Consider the following 27,783-nt stretch of genomic DNA (forward strand, 5'->3'; position numbering starts at 1 on the left):
TCAGGATGAGGTTACCACAGCAAGTGCGAATGCCCTTCTATAATCAGACTTCTCAAAGCAGGCTGCCAACACACAGCTCAACAGGGTACCGAATGGAGAGCTGTCCACGGTCAGGCCTGGCCCGAATGATCAGGCCTGGCCCGATTCTCAGTAGGGCTGGTACCCACCCTACCAGGAAGTGTACTGGCCTGGGTCCTGACTCCCTGGCACTTTGATAAGGACATAGGGTAGACACACCCTTCTCTGGATTTCACTTTGTATCCAGTGGGCACAGACATGTTACAGAAGTTATCTTCTACCCTTGAGAAAGCCACATACGGGCATATCTCAACCACTGTGCTACAGAGCAACTTCAAAGTATTTATTGTGTCACATTGCCTGGAAGAATGTATTTTTGTAATGGACCACACAAAGTGTGACAATGAAGGGCATACCTGAGGGTCATGACTTTCTTCCAGCCCACCTCACTGAAGACCATGAGGGGCAAGCTCTGGAAAGCGAGGGGGAGATGCCTCTAGTCTTGGGGCTCTCCAGAAGGTGGCAGGGGAGGCTTTTTACCAACTATGAAGTGCCAAGTGTCTCCCAGACATGGGTCACAGCCTCTGGGGTTACAAGAATTTGCTGAATTAAAATGTTATACTCCTGAGGAGGTTGTGTTCTCTTCCATATGCCAGGACACTCAGGTCCTAGTATCCTAACAGGGTTGCTGCCCCATTCCCCGGGAAAGGGGAGCACTGACACTAAGTTACTTATAGTCTTTTTGAATTGCACCTATTTGGGAGGGTGCAGTGTCAAACCATGGCACAGATATGGAGGTCAGATGACAGCATACGACAGAGGGTCTCTCCTTCCACTTTGTGGAGACTGAACTTAGGTCCTTGGTGGGAAGCACCTTTACCAGCCGAGTCAGCTTACTGGGCCCACATTCGGTTATTTTTAAAAGGGTTTTATTCCTTTTTGTAAGTAGGTTGTGCAGGCATGTGAGCATGTGAATGTTGAGGCCAGAGGTCAATCTAGAGTGGTGTTCCTCAGGAGCCATGCACCTTGTTTTATTCAGACAGTATCTCACCAGGCCTTAGACACAAGCCCCAAGGACCTGCCTGTTGTTCCCAACTCTGCTGTCGGTCCTGGAACTCGCTTTGTAGACCAAGCTGGCCTCAAACTCAGAGATCTGCCTGCCTTCTGCCTCCTGAGTGCTGGGATTAAAGGCGTGTGCCAGCACCACCTGGCCAGGCTTGGCCTTTTATGTGGATGCTGGGGATCATTTTCACCAAATGAGCTGTTTCCAGCTCCACCCCATCCTATTCACTGGCCCTGCTGTGTTTTTTGTTTTGTTTTTTGGAAACAGTATGTCATGCATCAGATCCTGTGTCTTACCTCTCAAGTGCTGGGTCACAGGAATGCATCACTACACCTGGTTTATGTGGTGCCAGGGGTAGAAACCAGGGTCCCATGCATGCTAGGATAGCTTTTACCAACTAAGACATATCTTCAGCCCTCAGTGGGTTTTGGAGACAGGGTGTCCCACGTAACCCAGGCTGGCCTCCTGAGTGTTTGCATGTAAAAATGTCTCTGCATTTAATTTCTATTCATGGCTTTTCCCTGACAGACCTGAGACGTCATCTGTGGTTTATGCAAGATGTTTTGAGGTCCTTGTAGCATCTACATCCACAGCATGTTCCCTAACTGGCCAATTGGTTGTATAGCTGGGCCGGGGAAGAGAAAGGCGGTGATTGTTACAAAAACAGGTCTGGAAAGGCGGCTGTGCAACCCTAACAGCAAGAGCTCATCACTAAATGACCCAAGCACTGACTTCCTACATGGAAAGTATTTGCAGGCAGGTTAAGGGTTCTCCAGAGGGCCCTATCATACTCTTGCCCAGAGGTTCCCTGCCATGTCTACCTCAGGCAGCAGAACCAAGTATTCAACTGTCCTGAGATTGGCAGTGAGTCTGATGCTGTGGGGGTGGTGACATATGGGTGAAAGCCAAGATGCAGTTGTTTAGGAAGCCTGGACGGGCTGGCACTCCATGTGGTAATCTCATCTATGGGCCCTGTCCCAGCAGCATTTCCTGCTGGAAATGCTCATGTGTTCTATACAGAAGGCTGAACAAGGCCTGAGTGCCACTCCATCATTCCACTGTAAGCTCCCACTTCCCCAAAGCAGTCATAATGAGGGTGAGAGCATGTGAACTACATAACAAGCCATCTTGGACCTGTCCAGGATGCCCAGGATGGTTCTGACAGGACAGACCCAGAGCACATTCTAAAGCAAACATAGGTAACAAATTAAAGGAACTCAAATGACTAGGAAAAAAGAAACCTTTATTTACAACCATAGAAGCCCCACAGGAGTACACACACCGTGCACAAATACAATGAACCTGCAAGTCAAGAGCGCATGTGCAGACCCTCAGTGTCCTATCCTCACCACCAGCACCGTCACGTTGTCTGCCGAGCCCCGCTGCACTGCCTTGTTAGCCAGCCTGTTGCATGCAGCTTCATAGCGGGCATCCACAGCAGGCTTCCCTTCTCGGGTCTGGATCTTGTCATCCTACCAAAGGGATGGGATCTGGGTGACCAGGGTGTCCGCTTCTGTCATTCTCCCCAGACACTACAGCCAGGGAAGGGCCTGTCTGTCCCTAATAAAGACCGGCGGGACAGTGACCTGTGAGCCCTCAACAGGGTTCATGTTAAAGACTTCAAGGGCTGCCCTGACACAGGGCTAGAGAAGTAAAGCGCGGTTGACACAAGTGGCACTCCCTCTAAGATGTCTCACCTCAAGGCAGGACAAGATGAAGTTCACAGCTTCCTCTGGGGTAAAGACCTTGAAGAGCCCGTCACAGGCCAGCAAAATGAACCTGCAGGATTAGAAAGAAACAGGGGGTTTCAGCCATAAGACCCTGAAAAGGAGGTAATCTGAGGGACAACTTAGTGGAAGAGTCGCTGGCGGCTTGACATACTCAGTAGCCCCAAAACAAAACAAAAAAAAAAAGGTAAGGATAGCGGCACACACATATGTAACCTTGGTCCTCTGGAGGTAGAGAAGGTCATTCTGGTTACAGAGAAAGTCTGGGCACAGGTGGGCTACAGAAGACCTTGTCTCGAAAGACCAAAACCAACTGAGCTTGGCAGTACACACCTTTAATCCCAGCACTCAGTAGGCAGAGGCAGGTGGATTTCCAGGACAGCTTGGTCAACATAGTGAGACCCTGTCGGGTGGCACCCACCCTGTCTCAGCTCAGTCTGGTTTCCCTGAACCACTTCTTCTTCCTGCCCGGTTTGGCTCAGCCTTCGCTGTCCTGCCAGGGCCAGGAGAGCCCCTGCTTTGCAGCCCGGTCCTTAGCCACCCTTGCTAGGTAACTGTGCTGCCCTCACAAGCCTGTGCCTGGTCTTGATCCACATGCAATAGGCAACACCTGGATAGGAAGTCTTTCTCAGTCTCTGCCCCTGTGACTTTCTACATTTATGAGCTAAACCCAAGACCCTGCTCATTTTGTCTCCAGAACTTTTCCCACTTCTCCCTCCATCCATCAAGACTCTAGACACCATTACAAGCACAGAACTGGATGCTTCATGCTGTCACTTGAATGAGTTGACCATAGGTCTGGACAACACCTGGATTAAACCAAGTGTCCATCTCATTTATTCCCTGAGCACTATGGAAACCAGAAACCAAGGTCTGTCTCTGCACTACTGGGACCAGGCACATTGCCTACCTACCCCAACTCCCCCAGCAAAGACAGAACACAGATTGAAGTCAAGTTGGCAAGAGAAACAAGCCCCTGTGCATATACACCAACCCCTTTGGTGTCATGTGCTTTTACCTGTCATTGGGGGTCAGCTGACAGCGTCTGATGTCAGGTACAGATGTGACCCCACAGCGCTTATACTGCCCATCTCCAATGGAACGTGATACCTCCAGCACGCCCAAGACACGCCCATCTCTAAAATGAGGGGAATAACGTTAGACACTCAGTGTGACAGGTCACAGGTCCCTAAAAACAGAAACTGAGAGATCATGGCATACCTGGGCCTAACATTTTTGTTTCTCAAGACAGGGTTTCCTGTGTAGTCCCGGAACTCACTCTGTAGACCAGGCCGGCCTCTCAGATATCTGTCTGCCTCTGCCTCAAGGGCCGGGATTAAAGGCGGATGCCACCACTGCTTGGCTGACCTGACATTTCTTTATTTCAGGTGAGGCACAGACACAACCTTGGTCATTCTGGTCCTGTTCCCCAAGGGCTGGGAACACACACCACTGTACACTGGTGACAACCATCCAACATAACTCCTGGTGGGCTCAACAGTGAATTTCACTACAACACCTCTACCACAACCCCAATTTCCCATGCCTAGTTAGTTATTGATAAGATGGGGTGGGTGCCAAGCCCTTTAAATGACTGAGCATGCAGTCTGTGTTAAGGTAGCCAGGAAAGAGAGTGGGTTGCATTCTAATTGACTAAGCTAGGCTCAAAGAACCGCTGAGGCTGTGACTCCTAAATGCTGAAGTGCTCACTTCACATCAGCAGTGTCACATTCACATTCTCACTATATTCTCACACACACTTTCTGTCAAGGAGCAGGGAAAAAGAGGAGATGACCTGTAAACAGGAAGAGGCACCTAGGACAGACACCACGACCCAAGAGAACCAGCGTGAAGTCCCACTGCCCCCAAGATTCTGGGTCAGACCTTCATTTTTATTTTTATTTTCTAAGGTTTATTTATTATGTATACAATAGTCTGTCTGCATGTAGGCCTGCATGCCAGAAGAGGGCACCAGATCTCATTACAGATGGTTGTGAGCCACCATATAGCTGCTGGAAATTGAACTCGGGACCTCTGGAAGAGCAGCCAGTGCTCTTGAACCTCTGAGCCATCTCTCCAGCCCCAGACCTTCATTTTAAACGTAGTAAATGCTAAAGGAGTGTGGTAGTTCAGTATCACTAAAGTTACTAAGTCACAAAAGAGATGCTGTACAGGCTGAAACAGGAAGTTCTTCCTGGAAGATAGGATTCAGCCCAGCCTTGGTCCCTCAGGGTCCCAGTCACACACAGTGACTCAGTTCAACCACTCTGAATGTTTTTAATCCCTAAAGACTTCTGCTAACACCTAGGAAAAGCAGAGCATTCTAGAACACATAGTATTAGATAGAACTGGAACAAAGTGAGTGTTCAGGAGCAATACTGAACAGGAAGGGTGTGGGTGCTCAGCTTGGGAACTCCCACCTAGGTAGCAGCCCCACACCTAGAGCACCTCAGACCATAGCTGTGTGCAGAAACTCCGTACTCTAGTTCTCCCAAGCTAAGAGTCCTGTTAGTTGTGGATTTGGGGCTCATGTGGCTGCTGAAGAAAGTAGGAGACTGCTGATTTCTCTAGCATGTGGGAAAGCCATCTCAGTGAAGCCTGTCTGTACTGCTGTGTACAGCTAGGCTGGAGGTAGGAGCTCCATCCTGGAGAGCAGATGCCCAAAGCCAGGGTGTAAACATGAGCATGACTTTAAGCTCTGGTCCCTGAGGACATGAGACTAGTGTAGGCCAGGCCCAGGTACATGGTGCCGATAGACGGCAATACCGCTGTCTTCAGAAAGCCTCTCCCTGTCTCGTGAGATCTGTCATTGTAAAATAAACTAATCTCTCTTCCTGCTCTCAGAGGAAACCCTGCTGTATACTACCTTCATTTGCAATGGTCATGTACAAAGTTGCTTTGTACCTTTGTTTACAGTTAAGCAAACTCATTCTAACCCAAGGCTAGGACTCTGGGTCCTCAACAGGGAGAGTCACACACAGTATGTGTTCTTCGTGATTGGCTCATTCACGCCACACACCGTACTTAAGACTCATCCATGTGGCTCCTCTGAGGTCTTCATGCCTCCTGAAGGCTGGTAACACTGTTCTCTATAAATACATGCTTATCCTCCAGTCATCTGCCAATGGACACCACACCGCTGCCCTCTTGTGGCACTGAACATGGTGTAGCAGTGATTCTCAACCTTCCTAAGTTGAGAGACCTTTTAATAGTTTCTCATGTTGTGGTGAGCCCCTCCCCCACAAAATAATATAGTTGCTACTTTGTAACTGTGACTTTGACAATATAAATATGTGACATGTGATCCCTTGAAGAGTCCTATGTGATCCCATGTAACCTGGAGGAACTGCAGCTCCTACAGTGGCTGCATCACTCATTCTCCATTCCCACCAGCAATGAGGAGGATATCTTTCATGCAACTTATAGAGGAATGAAGCCTTGAAACTGAAAACCGAAACTAATGGTCTTAATAACCACGGAAGAAACAGAAGCACAAGGACAGCAATCCCTTCACCTGCACAGGACAGGCAGGGTCCCTGGGGCACCTGTGTCACAGTTCTGCACCCAGCACTGTGACAGTACATTTCAAGTACAGCAAAATGCCAAGGAATATGTAAATTCCTAAACAGTGATAACTCTGGGACTATGATTTTGAAGCTATTTGGAATACACACACACACATTTTTTTACAAACCAGATTTTCAATAGGAAAGAACTACAAATTTTAAAGCAAAGAAGAGAAAATGTACTGAGAAATTTGGGTTAAGGAATAGCTATCGAGCCTGTAATTTTGTGTATAGTGTTTAAGTCTGTCCCTGAACCAGCTCAGAAAGAACAAACACCTTGAAATGAGCATCCAGCACAGGCTCTGGTTCTTAAAGCTGGACAAATGTCAACAGGACAGCGGAGGCCCCCAATGGAGCCTCCAGCAACCATGCCTGGGACAGCCTATCACACCAAGAAAAGCACAATTCACACAGCTGCTAACAGGCAGGACACACAGCAGGAAGCAGACAAAAGACAGAACCCTTTACACCACCCCAAGTCAGAATGGCTGTTCAGACTGCGAGCAGATTCAGACATTTCCCCCACTTTTCAGAAGAAATTCTGCCACTCTCCCGTGAAAGCTGTGTACAGGAGTCTTTTGCAACAGAGGGCAGGCCATTAATTTATTTTCAGTGCTATCAATCAAACCCAGGGCTGTTCATGGAAGCAGGGTGACCACTAAGCTATAAGCCAGGCCACAATAAACATCTTTGCAAAAAAAAAAAAAAAAAGAAAAAAAGGAATCTGGATCTAAACATGAAATTTGTGTTTATGTGCATGCACATGTCCATGCAAGCCAGAAGAGGGTGCTGTATTCCTGTATTCCCTGGAACTGCAAGTCCTCAGTAAGAACAGTACACACTCTTACTGTTAACTTTGGACAACCTCTCCAGCTCCAACACCCTGAATCAAAAGAAAGCTTTAATGCTAACTTCCAGCCTGAGGGAAATATTCAGAAAGACACAGCAAAGAAATGGGTAATTCAGAATGTGGGTGACCACAATAAGTACTAGACTAGACTAATATAGTTCAAAGCCTAATATGAAATTCAAGTTTGAAAAAAAAAAGAGGGGACTCACATGTAATCTGGAGAGGACATATTAAAGAGGACTCAAAAGGAGATGGAGGGTGTGCACCCTCAAAATACATAGTACACACATCAAATTCTCAGTTATGACATGCTAGGGTGTCAGAGTTTCTACACATCACAGCCTTACACTCACAGAAACCAACATGGCAATAGCTAACCGGAGTCCAGAGGGAAATCATGAAATTTGCTTTACTGCTTTTAAAATATTTTTCTGTATGTTTGAGTTTTTTTTTAATTTTCATTCATTCATTTTGCTTTTTTTCTGAGACAGGGTTTCTCTGTGTAGCTTTGGAGACTGTCCTGGAACTTGCTTTGTATATCAAGCTGGCCTTGAACTCACAGAGATCCATCTGCCTCTGTCTCCGAGCACTGGGATCAAAGGCGTGTGCCACCCTGCTATGTTTGAAAATTTTAATAACCCTGGAAGAAGGAGAGAAGCAGCCCTAGCTTTGGGCAGGGGAGCAGACTCGCTTAGGGACAAAGGCTCAGCCAGGCTCTAGTCTCCCATCCCATTTTTTTCTCAAAGGTACAGCTTGCCAAGACCATCCACTGAGGCCCCTCAACACAGTTCTGAATGAAGTAGAGATTGGGAAGTTAACCCAACAGAGACAGGCTCTCAGCCACAGGACCTTCAACTTCAAAACATCCTAGAAGCTTAGCTAAAACCAGATTTTTGAACATTTATATCCAATAGAATTAAAAAAAAAAATATTAAAGGACAAATTGTGGAAAGAACCAGGAAACATTTATAGTAAAACTCAGACAGCAATGCCCTTGTGGCAAAATTCCCCACAGGCAATACTGAAGTCCTCATTTAGGCTTAGGCTCCAGGGACGAGGCTACAGTAATCAACTAGAGTAGTTACACGGCCTCTAAAAATAGTGGTGACTGAACTGATGCGGACAGAGCAGGCAAGATATGGCCCTGTGTTTCAGGGTCCCAAGTCAGCAACAACACTGAGTTTTGAAGCAGTGGTGACCATATTGCCCAGGTTGGCCTTGAACGTCTGAACTCAAATACTCCGCCTGTCTCAGCCTCCCAAGTACCTGAGACTACAGGTATTACCACTTCTAGCCCTGAATCTGTCCTACAAACCACTTGAGTTTCTCTTTGGTGGAAACTCTAATTTACTCAGTGCAATAAAGGGCAGTATTTAAGCCAGGCATGGTAAGGCAGGCCAGTAATTCCAGTAGTGAGGAGTTGGAGACAGGAAGATCAGCCATTTAGGCTAGCTTTGTCTACAGACTGAGTTCAAGGCCAGCCTGGGCTACATGAGACCCTGTATTAAAAACTAAGAGCAACCAAACAAACAAGGATAGTACTTAGCAAGTTCTCAGACACACTGAAAATAGTAAAACAGGTTTTGTCTTTCTGCTCTCTCTCTGCCTCTCCTAAACACAAAAGAACACCTCAAGCTATCCATATGCACTGCCAGAACTGACAGTGGACCTCAAAATGCTGACTTCAGTGTGCCATTCATGTTGGCTCCCATAACTCCCCTGGATACCTGACATTCCCTCCGGCCTTCTGTATCCTCATGCGCTCTTCATACTGAGTTGGGTTGTGCTCTTTGCTGAGGCTTAAGGCTGCATGTTTTTGACTTTCCTCATTGTATCGACACAGGATTGCCTGGAAAGGTAGAGATCACAAGCCATGAAATTCAGTGAGCAGATCTAGGAAGAAGCAATGACTTCACACTCAGCATCTGCTAACCTACAGCAGATAGGAATTCGCTGAAACACATTCATATGAGAAATGTTCTCTTAGTGTCAGCTCTGGCACAAGCCCTGCTGGCTGATGGACAATCACTCATGTGATCACTGTCGCATCAGTGACAAGGAAAGCAACTGACAAATATCAATGGTCAGAGTCAGAAGTCTGAGTCTATGAAGGGTAAGGAAATGAGCGAGCAAAAATAGCTCCCATGCATGCTCCTATATCCATGGTTACTGTGTCTGTTTCAGAGAGGGCACTGAAGCCCAGGGGAGTAAAATGCCTAAAATCCTACAAAGAACCAGGGTTCAGTCTGGGACTGAAGAGTTGAGGAGGGCATGCCTTCCCTCTTGTTCTGGCTGGAGTCATTTGTTCTGAACACATATACCAGAACTAGTCTACAAGGCTCCCAAGAATATAAGCTCCATGAGGATAGGCTGTCACCTGAAATTCAAAGCTGCATTCCTAGTGATGACTGACCAACTCTAAGCATTGGAGGAGAGGGGGTTGTGGAGGCTGCTTAAGTGTGAGTAGTCATGACAACCAAAGGGCCCCAGGGCTGGACACCATTAAACAAGGCCATTTTCTACACTATCCTGGACTTTTCCCCTGGCCTCTGCAGATGGGCTCAGCCTTGTATTTTCCTATTCACAGTGTTCAAGTTACTCTGTAGTCACAATGCTTTGGAAAGGCAGTGTTAACACCTTCAGTCAATATCAACTAAGGTCAGAAAAATGAGGATCTAAGCTACTTGTGTACTGACTTCATTCTAAACCACAGTATCATTTAATGGTATGCATATAAAGAAAACCACTGGGGGAGAGATAGAAGTTAAAACAGATAGCTCAGGGTCTTCTGGGAGGACAGACTGGCCTCTAGCTTAGCTGTTGATTCCTTCCCAGGTACACACTGGAACACTCCTTGTAGCAACCCCACTATAAGGCCCAACCAGCCACCAACACTTGTTGAGGTTCTCTCAAGACATGCTGTCATCTAAGCAGGTGGCTCAGAGCCACATACCCGACTATCTCCAAGGTTGGCGATATACAGGATGTTGTCCACAGCCAGGACACATGTGGCAGTGGACCCGTCTTTCCAGGCAGGCTTCCTGGGGGAAACACATCAGAAACACAGTGACTACTACTGGCGAATGCCCAGAAACTAACTTCTAAAGCCAAGCAGCAAGTCTGCCAGACTAAAACAAACTATATCCTCTAAACTACTTCATGGTTTAAATAAGGGTAGGGTCCCCAAATGCCCCTGTGTCAAAAGTTGGGGTCCCAAAAGTGACACTACTAGGAAGTTATGTGACCTTTAGGGCATGGAGCCTTATGAGAGGTCATAGGTCCTGTGAAAGTTCCTTCGAAGGGAATGTGGAATGGTATTGCAGGTGTGTCCTTGAAGGGAACTGTGGGGTCTCTGGCCCTTTTTCCTTTTCTCTTGTTTTCTGGCTCAGATATGAGCATTCATTCTGATACTCCCAACATGCTACGCCACTTGAGTCAAAGGGCTGAACTAACTGGGCTGCCCTATGCTGCATCTGAAGCCCAGAATGGCAAGATAAAACAAAACTCTTTATTTTGGGCTTGGAGTGGCCACTCACACCTTCAATTCAGTGCTCTAGAGGCAGAGGCAGGCAGAACTCTAAGTTCCAGGATAGTCAGGGATATAGAGTGAAACCCTCTCTTGACAATGAAAACCAAGGCCAAACAATTCTTTCTAACATATCCCGAGTCAGAGTTCTCATTATTATGATGCAGAGATACACACATCTTTTTTGAAAAATATATTTATTTTTATTTTATATGTACAAGTGTCTTGCCTGGATGTATATAAGTACACACTTGGTGCTCCTAGAGACCAGAAGAAGGCATTGGATCCCTCGGAACTGAAGTTACAGATCATTTTGAGTCACCATATGGGTGTTGGAAACTGAACCTGGGCCCTCAGGAAGAGCAGCCAGTGCTTTTAACCATGGAACTACCTTTGCAGCCCCAGCATTAAAAAGCATTTTGTCTTTTTCTGTTTCTTTTTTAATTTAAAAAATTATTATTGTATGTGCATGAATGGTGTGCATGTGCATCTGTGTGGAGGGCAAGGTCAACTTTTGGGAGAGTATTTCCTTTTATCATGTGGGTTCCGAGATTGAACTCAGGTCATGAGAATTAGTGGCAAGCATCCGGGCTCACCTCACTGGCCCCACATCCTTTGTAGCTAACAATTTTAAGAGCATACATGGTAGTGGGTACTTTTGAGACAGGAAGCGTTGTGCTAAATAGCATCACAAGACTAGGAAGACAGTCAGGAAAACACAACACACTTAGCATTCTGCATGGAGCTATACTCACTGGCTTGAGGCCTGTTTCAGGAACTCTTCGTCTGTGTGTTTAAAAGTATCTAACAGGCATCTCTTCACAGTTTTCTCCACACTGATTACATCTCCTGGTAGAGAAGGGTCAAACAGAGGAACCTCTCAAGAGGGAAGACTGATGCCCACTGTGGTTCTGCTGGTTTTTCACATATGAACTTATTTCAAAGCATGTCCTTGTTAATAATGTCTGTTTCCTCAACTGTAGGAGTGCCATGCAAATTTGGTTGTACTGATTTTCCCAGTGTGAAGTCAGATAAGACACTAAACACATCCCAGACACTTGACAAGAAACCAAGATATTACGCTTTATCCACACAGCCCCTTACTTCTGACCCTTAAGTCCACTCCTTGAAAAGTCAATGACATTTGGGGGGGGGGGGTGAAGGAGGAGCACATTCTCATGTAGCTCAGGCTGGTTGGACTGCATAGCTGAGAATGACATTTAATTTGTGATCTCTTACATCATGAATCATCACACCCAGTATATGTGATCCTGAGGATGGAGTCTAGGGCCTCATGAGTGCTGTGCAGGTGAACTATCCACTGTGCTATATACCCAAGGCCCAACATTGACTACACCGAAGCACAACAAGCTACCTGACAGACTCAATTTTCAGTCTTACCTTTAGGAAATTTCCTGATTAAGTTCTGGTGTAAATTCTGTGCAGCAAATTTTGAGGCCCGAATTCCTCCATGTCCATCAAAAACAGCAAAGTATGAAACCCGAGTACTGGAAGAATTAATTAAAAATCAGTTACATCCTTATAGCAATATTACACTTCTTCACTAAAGCTTGTTTTGTTTAATTCTGAGACAAGGGCCCAGTCTGGCCTCCAATTACAGACCCTTGTGCCCCTGCCTTGGAGTGCTGGGATTACATGTAGACATCACCACAACAATGAACATAAAGACAGAGCAAGTCACACTGACATGTAATGGGGGGGGGGGTGTGAGGGAGTAGCAATGTTTAAGAGATAAATACTTAAGTAACTTTCACGCATCTTAATTATTAAAAACTCAAATTTGAGTCTAGTATAGTAGTTCACACCTATAATCCCCCCCCCAAAAAAAAAAAAAAAAAAAAAAAAAAACACAGGAGGCTGGAGCAAGAAAACACCTGTGAGTTTGAAGCCAGCCTAGGCTACATGTTGAGTTCTAAGACCAGCCTGGCCTACAGAGTGAGACCTTATCTCAAGAGATAAAACAAACAAAACTACATTTGCTTCAAAATCTAAGCTGTAGGCTGGAGAGATGGCTCAGCAGTTAAGAGTACTTGTTGTTCTTGCAGAGGACCCAGGTTCCATTCTCAACACCATGTGGTAGTTCACAAACTATCCATAACTCCAGTTTCAGGGGATTCAAAGCCCTCTTCTGGCCTCTGTGGACACTGGGCATGCATATGGTATATGTACATGGTATGTATATGTACATATACACACATGCAGGCAAATACTTATACACATAAATAAAAGTTTAAAAACTAAGCTCTATGATTTTCCAGACAGTCAAAGTAGAATTCAGAACTTTTATCTCACTTAAATCAGACTTTGTTTAACAAACAAAGTTATTCATCATGTCCATAAGAACAAGAGAGGAGTTCTAGAATTGTTAGTTAAATATTGACTAATACCTAACTTCAAAGCTTATGGTGATAGTCTTATTCCTATTTCCTATCCAATTTTTATTAGAAAACCCACATATATGGTAAAAGCCACAAAAAACAAAAACAAAAACAAACCTAGATAGGAGCCAGGTGTGGCGGCGCACGCCTTTAATCATAATACTAGGGAGGCAGAGGCAGGCAGATCTCTGTGAGCTGGAGTCCTGCCTGGTCTACATATTGAGCCAACCAAGGTTATATAGTATGACCATGTCTCCAAAAAATAAAAACCTACTTCAGGGCCAGCTAGATGGCTCACTGGGTAAAGAGCTTGCCTCGAAAGCCTGACAACCTGAGTTCAATTCCTCAAACCAATGTAACGGTGGATGGAGAAAGCCAACCCTACAAAGTTGTCCACTGACATGTATGTACCCTCTGCTCATGTCATGAACAAATACAATAATAAAAATTAATTTACAAATGATATCAGTAAGAAAACTGCTTATGAGAAATGACATTTAGTCTTAAGATAAGCTTTTCTTTCAAACTCTTTTGAATTCCTATGCAATGTAAGACATTATGTACCATGAAAAAACAAGCCTCATCCACTGTACAATTTGCAACCTATCTTTGTGCAATTGGGTATTATGTAGGGAGTATTCCCCAAGGCCCTTTCCTGGCTTTGAAACCACTATGTTCCTATCTCTGGCTCTGAAGCAACAGTCTCTGCCATAACGATGAGCTGGACTACAGCTGCTAGCATAATGTATGTTAATGATCAACTAGTATGCACATTATGTAATTTTCAATTATAGAAATTATAGATGAAATGTATAATTATGTAATTATTCAAACATGATACTACGTATATAACAGAATATTAACAGTCATGCAACGTGCTGATGTCTGCTTGTTTTCTTCTGGGTCTGAGAACTGATCAGAGGTTTCAGTTTCATGTGTGCAGCTGCTAAAAACATTGCTTTCTCTCTTCTAGGCCATTGTGGGTTTTTTGGTCTTTCTGGGCCCTTGTTACCTATCTGTACAGCCTCTCCCAACACCATTTTGTTTCATTGTTATCTTGGAGGCAGAGCCTCAGTCTATAGGTCTAGGCTTGCCAGGAACTCAACATCCACTGGGTGCTAGGATTTGGGGATAGGATGACAACCAAGTACCACCACACCCACACGCCCTGCAGACTTTACTCAGCGACTTCCAATCAATCCATCCACTCTTCAGGACACAGAGTAAGAGCACTCTGCCAGAGCTGATCAGTCACTGTGAGAGTACAACAGCATGGAGTCCTCAGCAGGGACCACATCCCACTAAGCACTCAATGCAGCCCTGCTGAAAGTACAGCCTGGGCAAATCTTTGTTGAGGGGCAGTCCTACGCTTAGCAATGGTTTCTACCAACCAAATACCAATAGCAAATGCCTGTTCCAACTGTGACCACAAAATATCCTCAGATATTAACAAATATCTCAAAGAAAGTTCTCCCACCCAAGAACCACTAATGCAAAAAAGTAGGCCACTCATGGCATCAGTCTTTCTTGGAGAACCACCCTCAAACAGTCCAAAGCTTAGCAGAACAGAGGAGAAACACGAATCAGGCTTGTTGGAATGTAAATACTCACATGAGAGATGATGGAGGCCTACACTCCTCAGTGATGTCATTCAGGATGACATGGGCATCCTGCATCTCCTCCCTCTCGCCCTTCCGCTCTGCTACATAGCCTTTCAGACCAAAGATCACCGAAGAGGCTGAGGAAAACAACAAAAAGCCAATACAAAACTGTGCCTTACCCTCTAGAAGCCCTAGTCCCAGAGCAAATAAGAGGTACTATGGTGGCCTTACTCAGCAATATCAGTGGTACAAATAAGCAGTATCCCTCAAAGCATCTCCCTAGTTCTAAGTCTGTAGCACAATCAGGGTTCTGCCAGAAAGCCTGGAGCTGTGGCAGACAAGTGAGTCAGTGGTCAGCACAGAAGAGCGCCACCTAAGGTGTCAAAGAAGTGCTGCCTCATGCGGACATGGACTAAGGACCAGGGAAAGTGTAGATTTAATCTGGTAACAATTTAGTGAGGATAGAAGACTCCCATTTCTAAGAAATTCAGATCAGTGGAGTTATCAAATACTCTTCTGGAGACCCTGAAAAGATATACATTCCCATGCTTCAGGCTGTCAATAGTGGCAACAGTCACTTTTATTCCAACTGAGGAAATGAAGGCGCAGGAGTCTGCTATAGTACAAAATGGTGTCAAATTTAGACTCTGGCTGGTTTCAAGTTCTCTGCTGATACCCGGAGAACTTCTAGAAGAGATAGATGCCTTTGACCATGTTCCAGCAGGGCTGCCACACTACTGCTACAGCTCTCTCTCACTGGGCGATCTGTGGCCAATGACAGAAGGAAGTGAAAGACACAGCCATTTCTCTCACTCAGTGCAGAAGTGAAAGGGTACAGACATGTCTCTAGGACAGTACAGAAGTAAAAGGGTACAGACATGCCTCTAGGACAGTACCGAAGTGAAAGAGTACAACTGTTTCTCTCGGTCAGTACAGGAAGCCAAAGTCTACAGCCATTTCTCTCAGTCAATACAGGAAGTGAAAATCTACAACTGTTTCAGTCAACAGTTAAAACCATTTCTCTCAGACAAAGCTAATCAAGCATTTTAAAACAAAAATGGGTAGTCAGGAAAAACGGATGGCCAAAAGTCAGTCAGACATTTCTGAAGAAGGCTACAGGAGAAAAAAGCCTAGGTCCTTCTCAACTCTGAGGAACAATGTGGTTGGTTTCCTGTCAGGTCAGGCAAGTACAAGAAAAGCAAAGGCAGGTTTAGAAAGCATTTGCAAGTGGTGTGTGAGGGATGGGGTGGGTGTAGCCCACTTCTTAAACTCAGAGAAGCAGTGCAGTTAGGAAGCTGGGCCTGGTTTTGCTCTGGGATGTTTAAGATACGAAATCTAATACATTTGTTTTCAAACTGTCTGAAAACCTTTACAAACTTTCTTTTCCACAAGCTCTTCACCGCCATTCTTCTCTTCCTCCAGAGTTTTCCTCTTCGTTCCTTTCTCTTCATGCTTCACCACCTGGGAAACTGATGTGGCAAGAGAGCCTAGAAATGAAGTAGAAGCCAGACAGAAACAGCTACAGATTGCAGAGTCACCAGCAGAGCAGGATCCATCCAGTCAAGCCCTAGAGACACCAAGGCAAGGACCAGCACACACAGTGCCTAGGGTCAGGACTCCTGGTCAGGAAGGTAGGGCAACATCCAGGCAAAATGGAGACCTGGAGTCTATGTCCCACAGATTTCTCAGGAGCAGAACTTCGTACACAAACTTAAAAGCTGTAAGCAAACTCATGTGTTCCTAAAAGGCTCAAAGCGAGGTTAAAAAGCAGGCTTCACCTGATGGGCACAGAATGCTGCTGGAGCTGTCCCTACCTCTATACTCAAGTCACACCTAACAGCCCCAGCAGAGCTCATGTGTTTGGAATGCACAGGTCTAACATCAGTTTCTAATCTTCTAGCCATAGTTTCTTCATTCATAACATGGCGAGAGTATACCATCTCCAGGAACTGTGTGAATGTTGATAGGGACAAGATACATAAACCATCTCTTGTGGTGCCTGCTATATCAAATGTCTGTAAGTGTTCTCTGCAACCACTTATTAACCCATTCTTTGCCAAATCTATGCTAAGATTCAAGATTCAACTACTTGCAAAAGGGCGTATTTCCACAATGGTTTTACAAAATACATGACACCCTGAATAAAAGAACAATTTAGAGAAAATGTCATGGGTGTTTACAAGGGTCTCCATCAATATCATTGAGTACCATTTCCTTTCTGTGGATACAGAATTCTAATTTACACTGCTTCTACTGACCTCCAGATGAATTCCCTGGCACCACAGGAAACAGTCTGTATAGGAAAGACTCTCCACTAGGACTTACCTTACAGGCTAGTACATGGTCAACTCCCACAAATGGTTTCTGCCCACTTGAGAAGAGAAAGCAGTCTTCCAAAAAAAATCCAAAATATTGGGCACTAATTTATATATGTAACTCAACATATCTCTACATATCTCTAATCACTCTTCTAATCGCTACTATTTCTGCCCCACGAATAGCTAAGAAATTAGTTATTCTTGAATCATTTTAAAATTAAATCTAAAAAAACACTTGTTTTGCATATTAACTCTCATAATTAAGAGTACTGAGTTCATTAGGGAAATTCTCAAGGCTGACTGATGATTGTGTTGTAATTCTTTGGTTTGAGTCCACAGCCCTGAAAACTTTGAGATTCTTATAGAAAATGATTAAATGCTTTTGCTATGTGAGCCTACTGATTTTACAGGAATAAACCTGTGAAACAAAAGCCCATTTGGAAAAGTATCAAGTATTCTTTCTACTTGGCAACAAATGGAACTTTTAACCATAAAAAAATAGGACCACCTGCAGCCTCTCCCTAGCAAGAACAACTCCAAGCAAGAGGCAGTCAACTAGATGGAATAACTAGTCCCTGTCTATAACATAGCAGCATACCATTACTCTTCCCTAAGAGAACACAAAAAGAACAGAACACTCATATATCTGTATCTGTGGGAAACATGAGGCAAATCAATAGCAGATGGAAAAAAATTTTAAAGGTTAATATCAGTCAAGAGTAAATTTCTAACCTTTTACATTATTGTTGTGGTTATTATTATTATTATTATTGTTATTATTATTTTGAGACATGGGCTCACTATGTAGCCCATGCTAGTCTGGAACTCAAGTTCCTTCTGCTCTAGCCTCCTGAATGCTGAGATTACAGGCAGGCATCTCTATGCCTGGATCTTAATTCTTAAAAGTCAGCCTAGCAAAGTTAAAGAAACAAAATGGTGATGTAGTGCTGAGGTCTCTAATCTCTGCCTCCACCCGAGGCTGCCTATTCCATTTTAATAGAACCTATCTGTATTATTTTTCATTGTCACTCAAAATCCCTTGGATACAGTTTACAAAGTAGCAAAGGAAGGTTACCTCTATTCATACCTTGGGATCTGTTTGCCTACCTGGATCGCCACTGCCAGCAGGTGGGAGATCATCAAAGAGTAAAGGTCCCCCAGATCCTGAAACACAGAAGAACCCAGAGTGAGGCCAAAATGAACAACCAGGCTTCAGTTTCAGAATCCATCCCACCAGGACACCTATGCAACAGGTAATTGAAACAAACTCAAAACTTGTGTCAATCCAGGGTAACTCATTCTGCAGGGAATAATATCCGGAACCTATTTTAAAGTCCTATGATTTCAAAGGAAATAGAAATTCTGTCTTAAAAGAGCTGAATTTTACTTCAACTAGTAAAGTACTGAATTAAACCAGAGAAAACTGCTTGTTGTGTTTGCGTAGCACTTCTCAGGATAAGCTACTGCAGGTCTTTCTGCCTTACCTGAGGCCATGGGTTCAAAACTTAAAGACAGCCAACACCTAAAACATCTGTGTGTTAGAAATGGGGGAAAGGGAGAAAGATTGAGACAACTACAATCCCAGGATGAGTAGACGTTGACACACACCTGGGAAAGCCTGAAGACTGTACCTGAATCAGCACTGCTGGCCGGGGGCAAGTCCTCAAAGAGCACGGCTCCTTCCGGGGCTTCTTTCCCTAAAACAGAAACTTGTTTAGAGAGCAGACAGTCACCAGGACAGATGTCTACAGGGAACACCGTGCCCTCACTGCTCTGGGTTAGGTGCTACAAGTCAGATTTTCCCTTTTCTATTAAACAGACATATTTTTAGAAATCACTCTGGACAGCCATTTACTACGGAAAGGCCCCTACTTCCAATAATCCATAAAAACAACAAGATACCCTAGCAAGTGCCAAATTTTAAAATTATTTGGTTTTTTTTTTGGGGGGTGGGGGGAGATGAGAAGGAGGGGGAGACAGGGTCTTACTATATACCCTGGCCTGAATCCCAGTACTCAGGATAGAATGCATGTTCATGTTAACTGTGTGCTCTACCACTAAACTACACATGATGGGTTTTTTTTTTTTTTTTCCCCTTCTTCTTCTTCTAAAACCGTCCCTTAAAAGAGAATCATTCAAAGAAAAAAGATGAGCATTGTACCTCAAGGAAAGGCTCATGGGTACTACTGAATGCTATTTTGGTGACTTTTGCAATGGAAGAGAACCTACCATAACTTGGTGTTAACAGCAATGTGAATCAATGGAGAAAACAGGAATTTCAGATAGCTGAAGATGGACAGGCCTCAGAAAAGAAGCCAAGGAATGTTTCTGTTTTGTTTTGTTTTCAACCTAAGAATCTGAAGATTTAAATTCTAAATGTCTTATGTCCCATTACCATTTTTTAAAAACATAAAATGTAACTACTACTCCTAACTCCCCAGCTTCTAAGCATCTTCCAAAAGTCTACCTAAACCATTAAACATATGAGCTAACACACTAGAATCTGGAGAAAAACATCCTGATGGAGTGGGGTAAGCAGACCCCTTACCTCCACTTTGGAGCTTCGGTTAGTCATTATCAACGGCAGTCCAACTGTATTAAATGGGGAACTTCCTAAATAATGCTTGTTTTGAACTGCACACTACGCTAAGTTAGCATAATGAAACCTTGTGTTACTCTCAGCCCACTGAGTATCCCTTCATCCAGGGAGTCCTTGCTCTCCATGCTACCTATCACTTAATCACTCAGAAGCCATTAGTGATCACTGGCAATTTTGGTTATCAGTCTGACAGCCATAGCACACCGCTATGTTCAAGCAACTTTTATTTTACTTAAGAATGTCCCCAAACACACAGTTTTTAAAAATTTATATTTATTTAATTTTATGTGTACAAGTGTTTTGCCTGTATGTATGTATACCATATGTATGCCTGGTACCCAGAAGCCAAACAAGGGCATTGGATCCTCTAGAACTGGAGCTGCACATGGTTGCAAGCTACCACATAGGTGCTGGGAATAGAACCTGTGTCCTCTGCAAGAGCAAGAAGTGCTCTTAGCCATTAAGCCAATTTCTCCAGCCCCCAAAACAAACACTTCTTATGATATTTTACGACTATTTTATTAGTTACTGGTTACTGTCCACCTCTTCCCATGTTTAATTTAAAAATTCAACTTTATCACAATACCAGGCAAGGTTAGTACCTACATGGGTTCTTAGAATGTATGGTTGGGTATAGATGACCACTATACGGTGTGCTTATTCCTACAGTGCCCTTTCAGAGGACCTGAGTTCAATTCCTAGCACCTACAGACCTAATACTCGGACCTTTGTTCTGCTGCTTGTTTCTTAGACCACATGCAAAAAATATCCTCATGTAAGTCAGTTCACTTAAATAAACATATATTCCTCAAGAGGTTCACTGATATCATAATTTGGCCTCCATATAAAGTGAGATGGTATGGTTTGAAATAAAATGGTCCCCAAAGGGAGTGTCACTTGTTGGCCCCAAAGGTATGGCCTTATTGGACTATGTGTGGTCTTGTTGGAGGAAGTCTATCACTGTGGAGGTGGACGTTGAGGTTTCATATATGCTCAAGCCATGCCCAGTGAGACAGACCATGTCTGTTGCCTGCAAGCTGAGATATAGGGCACTCGGCTACTTCTCCAGCACCATGTCTCCTTGCAAGCCAACATGCTGCACCACAACTAACCCTAACAAAAAAATGTAAGCCACCCCAATTAAATGTTCTTTATAAGAGTTGCCATGGTCATGGTACTATTTCACAGCAATAGAAACCCTAAAACATATGGATGTCAATCCTTTTTACCCTTTGTGGTGCACATGTGTGTCTACATGTGGGTATGTGTGTATGCTCAAGTGCCATGTGTATATATGGAGGCCAGAGGTGGATGCTGGCTGTCTTCTTTGACCTTTCTCTACAGGGACTTTGGATCTATAGCTTCTCATTCAATTCATCTAGCTAGCCACTTTGCTTCAGAAATCCATCTTTGCCTCCCCAGTGTTGGGATTTCAGGTGGGTCACCATGCCCATCCTGCATTTACATAGGTAGTGGGGAATCTGAACTCATCTTCATATTTGCATGGCAAGCACTTTACCCACTGAACCATCTCCCTAGCCCAATTCTGCTCTTTTAAAACAAAAAGTTGAATTTATCAATTCCAAGGGAGGGAATGTCTTGGGGGATATTTAGGTCAGAAGTACCTTAAAATATGCAAAACCCCTAAAGCTAACAAAGTCTCTTTGCTTTATTCCTATATTACAAATGAGAAGATATATCCTGTCAGGATTCCCCCTAACAAACTGAGGAATCACAAATGACTTCATTTTTCTCAAGAGACACAAAATCTATGGAAACAGGAGGCAAAGCTGCCCTTTGGTATTAGTGAAAGACCATTTCTGGCCCACTCCAATACCCAAATCCAGGGATGGTCACTATCTTACATAAATGTCACCATACCCAAACAACCCACCAACATCATCCTGTATTCCTTATACTGCCTCTAGAATATCTGTGCCCAATACACAGGAAATACTTCAAAAATGGCCCTTAGACTGCATTACTTAAGCAAGTATAACTAGAAACCAGTCATGTTCAATACAATTTTAAAATCTGTTACAATTTGTGGTATGTTGAATTGACAAGTATGGAAGGAACCCACAGACACAAAGAGCTAACTCTATCCTAAGAAGTAGAACACTAAAGAGTACTTACTCTATGCATTAATTCCTCTACAAAACCGCTATTATTATATCAACTCACTTTCAAAGGTCTGAATCAGAATGCCCATTCCCCTGACACTCAAAACTGTATTGGGTTTGGGAGGTGGTGTGATGGCTCTGCAGTTAGAGCACAAGGAGACTCACAATTTATAACTCCAGTTCCAGGGGATCCAACACTGTCCTCTGACAGATGGGAATATCAGATAAGTATAGTGCACACAGACACAGACAGGCAAAACATCAATACACACAATTAAAAAAAAATGAGACAATGTAGGACAATTACACTTCATTTAGTAGGCTAGGACACCAGCAGGCCAAGCCTCTTAAGGAGAGGGGCATGTATATTACAGCAAAGAGGCCAACCTGACAACCAACCCTTTTCATCTTTCCACTACTACTGTCCAATAGAGAAAGCTGTCTTTGCATAAGTAACACGTGTATTTTCAGTTCTTACAGGAATTACTTAAGAGATTTCCTGCTTCATGCCAGCCTAGTTCCCCTCTTCAGCCATAACACTGAGATTGTTCAAACAGCACCATCACCAAAGAACAGTATGCTTGTTGTTCTTTCTCACTCTAGAATACCATCTGAGGTACTTCAATTAAACAGTGATACTGCCTCACATTTTATTCCCCAAAACTAAGGATTAGTTGTACAACAAAAATATGTACTGCAAGTGGTGGTACCAGCCTTTAATCCCAACACTCGGGAGGTGGAGGCACTCGGGTGTTGGAGGCAGGAGGATCTCAGTGAGTTCAAGGCCAGCCTGGTCTACAAAGCTACAGAAAAACCCTGTCTTGAAAAACAAACAAAATTTACTGCTCGTAAGGCAGTATATTAACGGCTCTAAATATTTTAAATCATTGATTACTATAATAATTCTATAAATATTGTCACTACTCAATTAAGAGGAAGCTGAGACTCCAAGGCCAATGAAGAATGACTGATTCCCCAGTGTGGGCTCTTGCTGGGCACCTGCCTTGGACTTTACAAAGACAAATTGATACTTTTACAGTTCTCCTACAGCATAATCACAGGCTCCTGATGATCTCTTTGGACACCTTTTATATCATAAATATGGTCAAACAGATATATTTGGATCCTTTAAAATAGGTTATAAACACCACTGTTGAGCTTAGACAAAAGGCCAGGAAGAGATGCTGATCATAAACTCTATACTATGGAACTTTTCATTAGCCAAAATCTTGCACTGTTTTGAATAAATAGAAATCCAAAGTATGCGAGTTATTACAGTTGTCAGCTTCCACTGGACAACTTGCAACTTTGATCTACAAAGCTAATAGAGAATGAACTGAACACTTTTCCAATCACAGCTAATACCACTCACCCCACCCCACCTCCATTATCTATACCCATTATATATATCCAGGCACTATGTCTTTTTTTTTTTTTTTTTTTTTTTTTTTGTATGTACCCAGACTGTCCTGCAACTTGCTATGTAGACCTAGACCAGCCTGGCCTTGAACTCAGAGGTTTGGCTGTCTCTGCCTTCCAAGAGCTAGGATTAAAGGCATGTACAAAGGGGTCGTCTTTTTATTAATCCTATGAATTTTTCAATCACTAGATATTAATACAGTAATCCTTTATAATATATTATTTTCTCACCAACTTTCTATGACCTGCATTTTTCCCACTATACACTGTTTTTGTGTAGAAGTAGTTTGTCTTCTTCTGATTTTATTTCCAACTTTTATTTTATGTTTGTATTTCCAATACTTTTCAAATAAATACCCATGTACATGTCTGTGTGGGTGTATGTGTTATAATTTAAGAAAAGCAGCACCATGAGACAAGGTTCAAGCAGGAAAGAAATAATAAAAAGGGGAAAGGAAAGGGGGGGGGGAACCAGCCTCTGGAGACAGGAGCAGCACGAGAGAGGAGGAAGGAAAGTGGGGGAGAGAGAAGAGAGGAGGATGGGAGGTGGGCAGGGCCCTTTTAAAAGGGAACCTACAGAATAGGCACAGGTGGTGCTCTTAGTAGCTGCAGCTGAGGGCGAATCCTGTCAGAACCTCAAGGACAGGCCAGCACAGATGCCTGAATACTAACAGTGTGCACATGTGTGCATGCAGGTATGTGAAGGCTAGAAATTGATGTCCAGGCTCTTCTTCAATTGCTGTTATTATGTTTCTCTGTTGCTGTTACTATTATTGTTGTTATTATGTTTCTCTGTACTGCCCTGCCAATCTTAGAATTTGCTCTGTAGATCAGGATGGTCCCAAACTCATAAAGATCTGCCTGCCTCTGCCTCCCAAGTGTTGGGATCAAAGGCATGCACCACCACCCAGCACTATCTTTTTTTTTTTTTTTTTTTTTTTTTTTTGGGATACGTTTCTTACTGAATCTGGAGCTTACCCATGTGACTAGGTTGATAGCAGCTGAACGACATGTCTGCCTGTCTCTATCTCCCCATTGTTGAGATTATTGACACATGTCTTCACGTCAGTCCCTAAAACACATACTTTTATGTTAACCTGTCCTTAAACATTAGTTTATTTGAAGTGCTGGGGATTGAACTTATGACTTCTCATGCTAAATATGTGTTCTAGCAATAGCCCCAGGCTGACTGACAAACAGGTGTTTTTACTTTTTGGTACCAGCTCTGAACCCAGGGTCTCACACATGCTCGGCAAGTGCTCTACCTGTGTGCTCTAGCTCTGTTCTGACCAGCAGTTTTGAACACACTAGTGTCAACAACCAAATAAGTGAGGACTCTACATAAGTAAACAATCCATGTAAGCATTTTATGGACCTAAGAGAAGAGTTTCATTACTGATAGAAATAAGTAAAATCCCCGTTAGATTGATTTTTTTTAATTAATATAATTAACTATCAACACTTTTAAGTCCTGGAGTAAAACATGCTAATTTAGTGCAATATCTGAAAACATATATTATGTATATCCAAAAAAAATCAAAAGAATTCAACAAAATATGTGTGTTATACTGAGGATGACATCATCTTCCTTCATACATTCAGCCCTTTTACAAAATAATTGCTGCTGGTTTAAAATTGCTGTTACAGTGCACATCTCATGGATGTTGGTTGCTAGCCAATAATCTACAAAGCCCCTGACTATGTGCTCCAACCTGGGCCATGTGTTCCACTAAATGCATTGGTACTTCTTAATCTATACAATATCTGCAGGAGGCATCACCTATTACACACTCAAGCCAATACTTCTTGAAGGCAAAAGGTGGATACGGAGACACAGTCATGTTTCACTTTCCACACAGTACCTCAAATGGCTAGATTTTTTTTTTTTTTATTGATCCCACTATTTTGGAAATTTGTTACACTGATCCATCCTGTATGAGGGTCAGTATGCAACTTAGTCTCACCTTCTGACTACTTAGCAACCCACATGATTTACTGAAGCAAAGTATGATGTCAGAACATGGTCTCAGAACAGGAGTCCTATGAGAATTCTGAGCACTTGTGAGAAAACTCCAGGAAAACAAGACATGAGTCTTGTGACCTCAGTTTCTTCTTGGAATGTGTTTTCGTGTTCCTGCCAGGTGTAGTGGATAGGGATGATTTTACTTCATATTATTTATCATCACTTGTTGCTACTACTCAATTAAATGTTTACATGCCTCTGCAGAAAACACAGTTTTTGCCAAGTACAGCTTGTCCTTGTGATTGTACTCTTTTATCTATGTGGTTCTTCTAAACCCTCAAAGTATAAATGTCTGATGCTCCCTGAATAAAAGGTTATTACATGAGACTTTAGTCTGCCTCATTTATTGGCTCCATTTTCCCAGGTCCCACCACCAGCTAGATTGGTAAACAGTATGATACACGAATTAAATCATATTAATGAGAATTTAAATTATCATCTTGGAGCAAGAGATGATGGCCCAGTAGTTAAGAGCACTGGCTGGTCTTTCAGAGGACCTGGGTTCAATTCCTAACACAGAAATGGCAGTTCACAACTGTCTGTAACTCTATTCCAGGGGTTCCTACTCCCTCCTGGGCCTCTGCAGGTACCAGACACACAGGTGGTGCAAATATACATGCAGACAAAACACTTGTACACATTAAAACAAAATCTTCTCTTGTTAGGGTGTTTTGTAGCTATTTTCTGGATACTGTTGCTGTTTTTTGAAACAATGTCTCATTATGTGGTTCAGACTGGCCAGGGGGTTACAGATGCGTTACCCCGGGGCTAGGCTAATCTAGTCTGTTTTAACTGCTTGCTACAGTAACTTGAATCTCAATTCTGTCAATTTCTTCAGTATCTTGCCTTCAATTCCTGTCCTCCAAAAATGCTAAAAGCCTGTCTTCTTTGTTTTAAAACTTGAAGAATACACTGTAACAGTTTCAGCATCCTCCTGGCAAACAGAAAGCACTTTCCAAATGCACTCCTAGGGGCAAAGGATCTTAAATACCCCACCGCCTCTGTGCAAGCTGGTCAGCCTGGGCTGAAAGCTGAGCTTGGAAAGGCAAAGGGACAAGGGGAGGCAGGATGGGCCCTATGTACCCCATCTACTAAATCCCAAGTTTTCATAAGGAGTTGTAAGGTTTTATGTCATGTCAAGAGAGCCTAGACCTCGGAGAAGACCCAAAGTAATTTTGGATAAAAAGCAACAAGGACTATAATGATGACAGATTTCCAGGCACACCTGGTAACCCAAACTCTGCCCAAAGCATATTCAGATACCGGTTGTACTCCAGGGACGGATGCCAGACTACCCGTATAAAGCCAGCTTTACTCAAAACGCTACCGGTGATTATCTTCAAAAAGAATGGCTGAGTCAAATTCACAGACTCAGGGCCTAGTTACTTAGAACCTCCTGTTACCAGAGTGGTTGGTGGGTGCAAGCATCGGTACCATTATCAGGAGCAGCGGCAAGATGACGACTCTACAAAGCAGCTCAATAAAGTCTGGAGGCGCACAGGTGAGAAGCGGAAGCACTAGCCCTGCTGAAGAGGACCGAACAATACGTTCTCAGCACTCCTAACACCAGCACGCCTCCACGCTAGCCGGCCACGCTCCGGCAAGCCAGAGACCTGAGCCCTTCCCCCTTTGAACACTGTTTCCTTGTCTGGAATCTCTGCAAACCTTCCTGCCCTGCATCTGGAGAAGCCCTCACTAAAAGCCGCCTCCTTCCCCAGTCTTCGTACCGTTCCACCGGGCGCTAAGCGTTTCCCACGGTTTACCACCTCTTCCCTCGCGATCCGAAATGAACGCTCTGAAGGCAAAGGTTGGGTCCCCTCCACCTCCCTAGTCCCTGCCAAAGACCTTCCCAAAACGGGGGCTGCAAACGCGTCCCGGGCTGGCCGGCCACACCGCCCTGCACTGACAGCGCAAGTCCCGCACCGAGGGAACGGGAGTCGAAACTTGGTCTCCAAGTTCCCGGGGTCTCCAGCACGCACTTAGGCCCGGGGCCGCAGCACCCGGCTGGAGTTTTGCTGTGGCCACATTAAACCCAGGGAGTCCCGGCCTGTCGGTGCGGGGCTTCGTGCGTGGGCCACGCGAAGCCGGGACCTGAACCGCGCGGTCGCTGCGGCCCCGGGAGGGAGGCACAGGCCGAGGCTGAGGCGGCAGTGGCGCGAAGATGGCGGAGGCCGCGCAGCCCGGCGACGCCCTCCTCCCCGCGCCGCTTACCGGCAGGCGGGCGCGGCGCGCGCTCGGGCTCCGGCAGGTCCCCGAACAGGTCCATGGCGGTGGGCGGCGGAGCGGTGGAGCGGAGGCCCCGCGCTACCCTGGGCGGCGGCGGCGGCGGCGCCGTCAGTCACCGCGCGAGGCCCTGCCAATCGCGCGCCGCGCAGCCGCCGCCCCAGAGTGCTACGCGCGGGGGCGGGGTTGGGCTGCGCAAGCGCGCAAGCGCTTCTGGCCCGAGCGCCGGATCCCATGACATGTCAGTATGGCGTTTCCCGGGAAAAACAGAGCAGTGGAGCCGGGCCTGACGTCCGCACCGGCATTCGGTCCCACACGACTGTGGCAG

General features: G+C 44.4%; 1 protein-coding gene across 2 annotated transcripts; it reads right to left on the minus strand.

Annotated features, from left to right (window-relative positions):
* Nucleotides 1-2,305: 2,305 nt before the first annotated feature.
* Nucleotides 2,306-27,602, minus strand: Ilkap (ILK associated serine/threonine phosphatase). Of its 2 annotated transcripts, XM_051190792.1 has the most exons (12): nt 27,444-27,602; nt 18,700-18,765; nt 18,176-18,232; nt 16,118-16,237; nt 14,761-14,887; nt 12,152-12,258; nt 11,506-11,599; nt 10,178-10,265; nt 8,952-9,073; nt 3,827-3,946; nt 2,779-2,860; nt 2,306-2,553 (listed from the first exon to the last, which is right to left on the minus strand). In XM_051190792.1, the coding sequence occupies exons 1-12, from the start codon at nt 27,496-27,498 to the stop codon at nt 2,413-2,415; spliced, it is 1,179 nt and encodes a 392-aa protein (XP_051046749.1). In that variant the 5' UTR covers nt 27,499-27,602; the 3' UTR covers nt 2,306-2,412. The 2 variants fall into 2 exon arrangements, with proteins under 2 accessions (XP_051046749.1, XP_051046750.1); XM_051190793.1 differs by lacking the exons at nt 18,700-18,765; nt 27,444-27,602 and adding an exon at nt 18,553-18,599.
* Between the last annotated feature and the right edge of the window lie 181 nt (nt 27,603-27,783).

Source organism: Phodopus roborovskii, unplaced genomic scaffold, assembly GCF_943737965.1.
Source record: "Phodopus roborovskii unplaced genomic scaffold, PHOROB, whole genome shotgun sequence".
In the NCBI taxonomy this organism is placed as follows: domain Eukaryota; kingdom Metazoa; phylum Chordata; class Mammalia; order Rodentia; family Cricetidae; genus Phodopus; species Phodopus roborovskii.

What these genes read in the sequence shown, in the direction of transcription:
- Ilkap (XM_051190792.1), bottom strand. Translation starts at nt 27,498, where the DNA reads ATGGACCTGTTCGGGGACCTGCCGGAGCCCGAGCGCGCGCCGCGCCCG. An exon ending in AAGGCCGGAGGGAATGTCAG is followed by an intron (nt 3,947 to 8,951) that starts GTATCCAGGGGA and finishes CCCTCATTTTAG; the next exon opens with AGATGGGCGTGTCTTGGGCG. An exon ending in TCATCTTGTCCTGCCTTGAG is followed by an intron (nt 2,554 to 2,778) that starts GTGAGACATCTT and finishes TCCCTTTGGTAG; the next exon opens with GATGACAAGATCCAGACCCG.